This window comes from Phyllostomus discolor, chromosome 5 (assembly GCF_004126475.2).
Source record: "Phyllostomus discolor isolate MPI-MPIP mPhyDis1 chromosome 5, mPhyDis1.pri.v3, whole genome shotgun sequence".
NCBI lineage: Eukaryota > Metazoa > Chordata > Mammalia > Chiroptera > Phyllostomidae > Phyllostomus > Phyllostomus discolor.
Genome location: NC_040907.2, coordinates 146,856,516 through 146,865,483, shown reverse-complemented (window position 1 = coordinate 146,865,483; position 8,968 = coordinate 146,856,516). Strand labels below are relative to the sequence as shown.

At 48.7% G+C, this 8,968-nt stretch overlaps 1 protein-coding gene across 1 annotated transcript; it reads right to left on the bottom strand.

Annotated features, from left to right (window-relative positions):
- Positions 1 to 433: 433 nt before the first annotated feature.
- HHEX (hematopoietically expressed homeobox) lies at positions 434 to 6,405 on the bottom strand. Its single transcript, XM_028514151.2, has 4 exons — positions 5,949 to 6,405; positions 3,556 to 3,734; positions 3,301 to 3,351; positions 434 to 1,530 (listed from the first exon to the last, which is right to left on the bottom strand). Exons 1-4 carry the CDS (start codon positions 6,310 to 6,312, stop codon positions 1,309 to 1,311), a joined length of 816 nt encoding a protein of 271 aa, XP_028369952.1. The 5' UTR covers positions 6,313 to 6,405; the 3' UTR covers positions 434 to 1,308.
- Positions 6,406 to 8,968: the final 2,563 nt, after the last annotated feature.

The window sequence follows — 8,968 nt, the reverse complement described above, 5'->3', positions numbered from 1 at the left end:
CGCTGGTCAAGGACAGCCCGGGGGCCAGCCCAGCAGCCGCCACGAATCGATGGGACTCAGGCAGCCGCGCTTCCGCAGCCCTCCCCGCCGCCTGGCGCGCCAGGCCGCTTTTCCAACCTGCGGGACTGGACTGCAGGTCTAGGAGCGCGGGAGCCTTCCCCGCAGCCCCAGATGCAACACACACCAAGCACATGGCAAACACGCAGGAAAAGGTCCAAACCTACCCTCCAGGTTCCCACCCGTTGGCCGCGGCACAGAGGCACAGAACCGCGCTGGCGGGTGCTCCCGGCTACAGGAGCCCCAGCGGGACGCATAGCCTGAGGCTCCAGCGCTGGTGGGTGGGCGCCCAGCACCAATGCCAGCCACTCGGAGGCAGGTGTAAAAAGAGGTGTGGGTTTATTCTAATCAAAGAACAAGAGATCTGACGATGTCAGTCAGTCCACCGACACATTTATTTTATAGACACGTTATTCATTTAAAAAAAAAACAGAACAAAACACCATTTTGGCTATGTTTTTTACAGTAAACAATTATATATATACACATTATATATATATATACAGTTTGGTATAAAACACAGTATCTACAAGCTATTTCCCTGTTCATCTGTGCTTAATTTTAGTTACTGAGTCAGTTTGTCTGCTTGAACTGGGCAGTACTATCCTTAACACCTTAGTCAAACAGGTAAGGTAGTAAGTGATAGCACAAAACAAGCATTTAGGATTATCGGCTGTATCTCTGAGAAAAGGCACACAACCATCCTGGAGACTAGCTCTGAGCTGCTTTATGGACTTAAGGCAGCAGTATAAAAACGTAATACAAAACTAAAGAATGTTTCCTTTTAAAATATTCCAAGGCTCACAGAAATGTGTGCCCCCCATCCAAGGCATACCTCTGGATTTGGGGTACCTTTTGGTTTTTGACTAAGTGGGATGAAGATTGTAGAAAAGGTATTCAAGAAGATCCTACAAAGTTCTTTAAAGTTATAATTTAAAAATTTAACCAAAAAAGTTCAAAATTACTTTTTATAAATAGAAAAAAACTTTTACTTCTTTAGAAAGGGGGTAAATTTAATCAGTGAAAGGTCCCCTTATTGTACAATCTAAAATCAATATATAAACTATTCTTTACTTCAAAATTAAGGTTTCAATGTGTTTGTTAGTTAGCCAGTACACCAAATACTTTAGGTTTCCAGAACACCTGAAAATTGACTCCCTTTTTCATATAGTTTTCCAGTTGTCTATGAGATTTTTCTGTTGAGAATATTTCCCAGGTCCGGTTTTCCAAATGTGCCAATGTCAGTGATCATCATCCAGCATTAAAATAGCCTTTGTCACCCTCAATGTCCACTTCTTGATCAGAATCCTCCGAAATCTCTGATTCAAGGTCCTCCTGGGAGGCAGGGGAAGGCGAACACTGAGAACTATCCAGAGCACCTTTATTATTCTGTTCACTGGGTAAGTCTTGCCTCTGGTCACAGGGATCGTCCAAACTTTCCAGTTCTTCTTTTTTGTTGCTTTGAGGGTTCTCCTTAATGAAGAGGATGAAAATGGATATTGGTAGATCATGAAATATAAATCAAAATGTCTTTTCACCCTCTACTGTCTTTTTAATTTTTAGCTTATTGATTGCTTTTAGCTACAATCTTTACATAGATAATACATACTTTTTTCCCTCACTTTGGAAGAAGTTCTTTTTATATCAAAGAAAGATTATACACTTGCCATATAAGAACAACCAATTCCAAATATAACTGTAATGTATTATGTCAAATGAACACTAATTCCAGCCCAAACCCACCATCTCAAGATTCTTAAGAGTTTAGGGGAAAAAAGAAACCAGATCACTGGATACACATTATCATCATTTTTCAAATAGTTAGATCTTGCCAATTAATACAATCTTCTAGGCATTTTTTAAATGGATGCTAAATAGTGATTAAGGATAAAGTTTCAAAATTATTAGATGGAATCAATGTCATCCATTTTCTGAAGTACGTTTATAAACATACGTACAGAAGCATGTGTAATAGGTTACAAAATCATGGCAAATACATAATGCAGAACTAGAAGAATGTTGCCAACTGAAAAGAGAAACAACTACAACTTAATTAAAATCTGGGGGAATTTTCTGGAAAATACTCTCTTATTACATAGGTACCTTCATTTTTAAAGTCCCTGGTAAACTGCAGCCACACTTTTAACCAAGAAATGAGTTAGTGAAGTTTTAATCCTGTGTTTGTCTAAAATGGACATAAACACTATATAGAAACATTATAAGGGCTTTTTTTAAGCAAGACTACAGAATAGATAGATTCACCAGGCTTGCAACTATGTAACGTATATATGCGCAAGGTCAGAAATTGAGAGGGAAGCTGAATATTTTTAATCACATCAAAATAATAAAATTATGAGAATTTTATTTCCTGTTTCAAAGTGTTCTATCTTGTTTTTTAATGAAATGTTTTATGATCACTATATTTAAAAAAGCACACTACTTTCAATTTCCCCCTTCATACTACTGTTTCAAAAATATTTTATTTACTATAAACTATGCATACACAGGCAAATGAACAGTTCATCAATCATCAGATTATTTTAAAGAAGACATCCAGATTAGGACACCATAAACAAATCTTTAGCCTTAACTTAATAGAGCGCCTTTAAAAACTGAATTAGCCTTTACTTTTTTGATCATGTATTACGTAACAAGGTCATTGGAAGAAAGACTGTTAGAAAGTTTAAGGTACTTTTCAAATAGGCTTGGATAGTCTTTTAATGATTTTATATTCGTTTTAAGAGCCAGCATTACATAGAAAATAATTTTTAAACTCTTTGATATTTAATTCTTCTAAAAAACAGTACAAACAAAACTTAAAGGTGTTTATTTCCTTATATTTACCCTTGAGCTCTGCCTGGTTTTATTATGGCTGTGTAAATAAAAGAAACAATTTTCTCCCAAAGATAACTGCTTAAGTCATTTACTGTCAATTACTTTATCTTTCCTGCGTTAATTAGATAAACAACATATGGGGTTTATAAAACAATTAGCCAGGAGTTTTACTAGCCAGTGTGTGAAAACCCAAGCATAATTGATATAGGAACTGCATTAGGTGCTTTTAGCATTACTGCCACCTGAGTAACTCATCCTGAATTTCAGCAAGACTATTTGCCTTTTTAATCAAGGTGAAGAGGTTAAATAGTCTCTCAAATGACTTTTGCATACAACCTATAACAGGCCTTGCATTGAGATAACCTGATAAAAATATTTATTTCCATAGAAACAGAACCATGTCCATACCTGTTTTAGTCTTCGCCATTTAGCGCGTCGATTCTGAAACCAGGTTTTGACCTACAGAAAAAAACAAAGAAAACTTGCCACCATCCCAGAATCCCAAGGGATGGTGGGGAGGAGGGAGCTCCGGGGCTGGAGAGCAGACCCTCAGAAGCTGGACAGCAAGGCAGGACAAACAAGAACACACAGTGGCTCCAAGTCTCTCTTCTGCCCTGTGATGCCTGCCCCCAGGAGCCCGTCCCAGGCCCCAGGTGCGCTCACCTGTCTCTCGCTAAGCTGCAACATCTTGGCCAGGCGCTTCCTCTCAGGTGGGGAGAGGTATTTCTGGGTCTCAAACTTCTTCTCTAGCTCGATAGTCTGATCGTTGGAGAACCTCACCTGGCCTCCTTTCCTTTTATGCAGAGGCCTCTGCAAGAAAGGGTTCCAGAGCAGCGGTTTGCCTGTGGGCAGCAAGAGTGGTGTGGGGTGATTAGTGATGGCCCTGGAGCAGCCTGGCAACCTAAGACCTAAGACCGGGCCCTGAGGGTGACAGAGGGGGCAAGGAGACTTCCGAGAACCCCCAACCAGACATGTTCATACACACTCACTAACACATGGACTCAACATACTGCCACCAATACGCATACATACGCAGGGACACAGAAACAGCCAAAGTCACACACCTACACTGCATATGCACAGACCACATTGGACAATCACAGAAACATACACGCAACCATCATACCCATAGATAGATACCAACAAATCTTTTGATTCCCCCCAAAACAAATCTTTTGACCCCCCCAAAAGAATCTATAAGCTCAAGCCCATTACAGATCGAGCTTAAAATATCATCACCCTCTTTAACCAGTCGCTCTCGAATTTAGCTACAACTCTTTGCACCCCTAGGTCCTCTCCCTTGGTGAACCGCACTTTCCAAATACCCTGAGTGTCTGTTGGGGAGGAGTGAGGCCGTTACAGGACCGAAGGCAGTTTGTAGCCACAGGCCGACGGTGGGAGCCTCACCAGCGGACCACGGGCCAGGCTGCTGCGGGAAGCCCTTGAGCCCGGCTCCAGCTTTAGGCCGAGCGTGGAGCTTCCAATCCTGGATCCAGGTCGCAGCGGCCTCCTCTGATTTCACACCCGGCCCGCGGGGGCGGCCAGTTAAAGCCGCCCCGTGGGCTATGGCAACATTTCCGTCAATGTGTTTCCTGTTGGTCTATCTCGAAAAACCCTTTGCTTCCTCCTGCGAAGTCCCAGCAGTAACCCAAGGAAACCCAGGGCGCGCTGGGTGAAAACGTTCGCCCTCAGGCCCGGCCAGCTGAGCGTCCCGCTCCGGCCCCAGCAGCATAACGGAGCCACTCCGGGACCGCAGCACCAAACCCTAGAGGCTGGAATCAAATATATAACATAATAACTTTTTTAAAAAGAGAACTAAAATATAATCCTCCACCCCCGTCTCTCTAACAGTGAGAAAGTGAGGAACTACGCTAGAGGCCGTACCACGGTAATGATATTAACTGTTAATTAAAATGGTAGATGTCTGCAGGGTCTCTGCAGAAGCTGCCAATAACAAAGAGGAGATTTAAAACCCTGGTGGTCGGAGGCAAGGAGCCCCGTCTCCTTATTTACCTCGGGGCTTCAGATACCGGAGGCGCCAAGGGTCACCCCAGCGTGTATCACCGGCGCCTTAGGTCTTAGGCTGCGCACTAAGGACAAGCCCCGCCAATTCTATATGCCTGAGGTGTCTGCGCTGCCCTTCCATCTCCAAAGACGTGTCAGACCGTCCGTCCGTTCGTCCGTCGGTCTGCAGACGTGCGCCTGAACACTTTGAAAGCTGGCATTGTTGGGGTTTTTTTTTTTTTTTTTTCGAGATTTTGCTTACGTCAGGCTTCAGACTAGTGCAAAACAGCCTCAAAAAAAAAAAAAAAAAAAAAAAAAAAAGGAAGCAACTGGTTATTTTAGCTGCCATAAAGTCACATCCCACACAGAGGAAATGAACAATATCAGAAAAACGGATCCCGGCTATCAGAAGTCGAGTGTTTCCTGAATTTGTCTGTATTGAGGATGTCGATAAAATAATCAGCAGCGTGCACTACTCCGGGGGAAGGGTCTGCTTCACGCAGCCAGGAAAACACTTAACAGCTTCTGAAACCAGATTTACTCCTATCGAGAACTCAAGATTTCCTGTATGAACGGAAAGGGTCAGGCTCTTTCACTGCACAAGCTCGTTGAACCAGGTCCAGCCCCGTAACCACCCGGGCCCGGCAACTATCCCTGTCCCGCGGGGGCCGACCCGGGCTCCTTGGCACTCCCTACCCGGTCCCTCCAGCTAAGGGGACCCCACCCAAGGCGACACGCGCGCCCCAGAACTGCCTTCGGCTGCCAGCCCCGGCGGCAGCGCCCGAGGTCTCGCCGCGGCCCGCGCGCCCCGACGCCTGCAAGGTTCAGGAAAACCAATCTGAGTCACGGTGCGGTCACTCGGCCCGCGCGCCGCCGGTGCCCGCGTCTCCTGGCCCCGCGCGCGCACCGGAGCCGCTTTTCTATCACTTTTGCCACAACTTTCTATTGCCTACCCCTCCGCCCCCGCCGCCTCCTGGGCGCAGCCACCTGCCGAGTGGCGCCTTCCTCGCCGCCGCCTCCGCTCGGCCCCGCCATGACCCCAGCCGCCTTACCCAGGGGGTCGTGGCGGAGCAGGGCGTGCGTGTAGTCGTTCACCGTCCGCGGAAAGGGGTACAGAGGGCCCCCAAAACCGCCGGGTCCGTAGGCGGCGGCCAGCGCGGCGGCGGAGTGGTGCGAGAAGGCGGGGTGGATCGGCGTGGGCTCGTACACCGGGGTCCGGTAGGAGGACACGAGGCTGGTGAAGGAGGAGTTGGGGGACGGCAGCGTGGGAGTGGGAGTGGGCGCGGCGGGCCCGCGGCCCAGGATGTCCTCGATGTAGAACGGCGTCGGGTGCGCGGGCTGCAGGAGCGGCGTGGGCGCGTACAGCGGCACCCCCACGGCGCCCGCCGCTGCCTGCCCAGGGTGCGGGTACTGCATGGCTCCGCCGCGCTCCGGCCCGTCGGAGAGCTACCGGCCCGCGCCGCGGCGCTACATTTATCCGCGCTCCGCGCTCCCGGCGATAGGCTCTGCTGGCCGCGGGGTGGGGCCGCGCTCTCTGGCCCCTTCCTGCCGCCGGGCCCTGCGGCCAATAGCGCGGAGCCCCGGGAGCCACCTCCCTCCCCCAGCCTCGGCCCGCCCCCGTCGGCCGAGCTCTCCGCCCCCGGGACGCGCTGGCTCCCAGGCGCCGGGGATCCAGCGCCCCGGTGCCCAGCCGTCGTCGCTCGGGGTTCCCGGCACCCTGGCCCGGGACGCCCTCGGAGAAAGCCCAGGACCGCGTCCGCCGCGGGAGACGAGAGGGAACCGCTTCCGGGAACGCGGACCGGGGCAGCCTCAGCCCGGCCGCGAGGCAGCTCTGCCGAAACTCGGGGGCACCGATCCAGGCCCGAGCCCAGGGTGGCGGCATCCGGCCCCCGGCGAGGGGTAACCGGACTCGGCCCGGCCAGGGTGGAGGCCAGTGGCAGGGCCGTGCGTTCGCCGGCCTGAGAGTAGCCTCCCTGGTCGGCGCGCTCCCTGGACTGGCGGCCGCACCAGCTGTTGCCCCGGGCGTCTCCTGAGCTCTTAGCGGGAGGGGGTGCCCTGGGCTTCTCCGGGAGTCCGAGGAGAGGCATCTCCGTTCCTCAGCCACGTCCTGGCGAAGTAAGGGCGACTAGACTTAAGGTGCTCCGGACTCAAGGCCGCTCCAGCCCGTTTCATTTCGTGCGGCCCCGGACTCTGCCACTTTCCTGGGAGAAGGCAGAAGCCCCTAGGGGTGGGGATCAAGGGAAAGCCTGGGTGCTGTGGCTCCAGGCAGAAACTGCATTCTCCAACCCAGTGGGGGCTGCTCCGCGTCCCCGCTCCCCGGGTCCGAGGGGTCGCAGCTGCGTGCAGCCCCGCTTTTCCACTTTGCACGTGTTTTCTATTGAGGCTGTGCCGCTCCCCGGTGTGGCTTCGGCTCTGTGCAGCTTAGCTCCACTCGCCTTTGGGGCAAAGGGGCATTTTCTTGATTGACGCCCTCCTGCGGTCGTCACACCTCGCGGTGAGCAGTTTCAGTTAAGGTCCTCCGTTGATCCTAGAAATGAAGGCTTTCCCCTTTATTTTCTATTCTAGCTTTTTCTATTGAGATTTTTTTTTTAATTTACATCTTGGAACTATTTCTCCAAGAGCAGAGGGCCCGCAGAAGGAAGAAGTGCGAACTGGAAGCCAGACGGACCGAGTTCGAGTGTCAGTCCGCATATTTTGGTTGAGTAACTACCGTGTGCCAGCCGTGAGCAAGGCAGATGTAGTTCCTGTCCTTACCGAAGCAGGAGACAAATTTTAATACAGTGATTTGCGTTTGTGCCATAAAGTAGAAGTACCAAATGATCTAAATAAAACCTTGTAACCAGGGGACATCAGCTAGTTGGGGAAGGGGGCATGTAAAGGAAGAGAAAGGGTCCCCCAAGGATGTTTGAAGAATGAGCCTGGAGAGGGATGAAGAGTCCAAGCCCAGGGAATTGCATGTGAGTGTGGCCAGCGCAACCGAGGTCATCACCCTCCCTGAACTTTTCTCATCTGAAACATTTAAGACTTAGCCTAATTTTGGGGGTGGGGTCATAGACATCTTTCAGAAACTGAGGAAAGACAAGAACTACAGGTAGAGACAAACACGTGGTGCCCAATATGCTATCGTTGGGAGAGGGAGCCCTGGCTAGTGTGGCTCAGTGGATTGAGTGCCGGCCTGCAAACTGAAAGTGGTTTGATTCCCAGTCAGTCCACATGCCTGGGTCGCCAGTCAGGTCCCCAGCTGTGGGCGTGTGAGAGGCAACTCATCAATATCTCTCTGGTACATCGATGTTTGTCTCCCTCGCTTTCTCTCTCCCTTCCCTCTCTCTAAAAATAAATAAAACCTTTTGAAAAAAAAACATTAGGAGAGGGTATGGATATGCCTTTGCTCTATTATATAAACTATCTCTGGGAGGTTGTACTGATAATGTCTTTGAAAAGAAAAGTGGAGTTGGAGAGAGAATGTACTGTATACTTCATCACTCCTTGGAGAATTGAATGATGAGGGTGTGTGATTAGCTCCTTGAAGAAGTGACTGATTCTGTAAATCTGGAACAGGAAAAGTACAAGGTATGCTGATGGCATCTTGTGCCAAAAACCAAAAAGAAAACAGGAACCACCTTGAAGGGCCTTCCGTTGGCCAAATTTGGGGTGATTGAAGCATCAAAACACATTATGGATTAGGACACATTGACTATAACAGTTCATAGTATCTACGAAAAGATGGTGGGTGATAAAGCCGAAAGAATGCCAGCTAACGAATGTGGCAAGATTGAAAAAATCAGAAAGTGTAATAATTCATTCAAGAGAGAATATTTATTGATCACCAAAACCATTGTGTGAAACATTGTTGAGGATGAGGGTTTCCACAGGTCTGATTGTATCACCCCATTGGATTCTGGATTTAAAAGAAAAAAAATCCACAAAAGACATTTTGGGAGATAATAGGCAAAAATGGAAAATAAATTGTATGTTAGATGACATTGTTGAATTAATATTCATTGTGTTGGTAGTGATATTGGTATTGTGGGTAAATGTGTTTTTTAAGATTTTATTTTTAAATATTTATTCA

Coding starts and splice junctions, on each gene's coding strand:
- HHEX (XM_028514151.2), bottom strand. CDS start 6,312: ATGCAGTACCCGCACCCTGGGCAGGCAGCGGCGGGCGCCGTGGGGGTG. Junction 3,735..5,948: donor GCTCCGCCACGACCCCCTGG/GTAAGGCGGCTG, acceptor TGCTGCCCACAG/GCAAACCGCTGCTCTGGAAC. Junction 3,352..3,555: donor TGCAGCTTAGCGAGAGACAG/GTGAGCGCACCT, acceptor TTTTTTCTGTAG/GTCAAAACCTGGTTTCAGAA.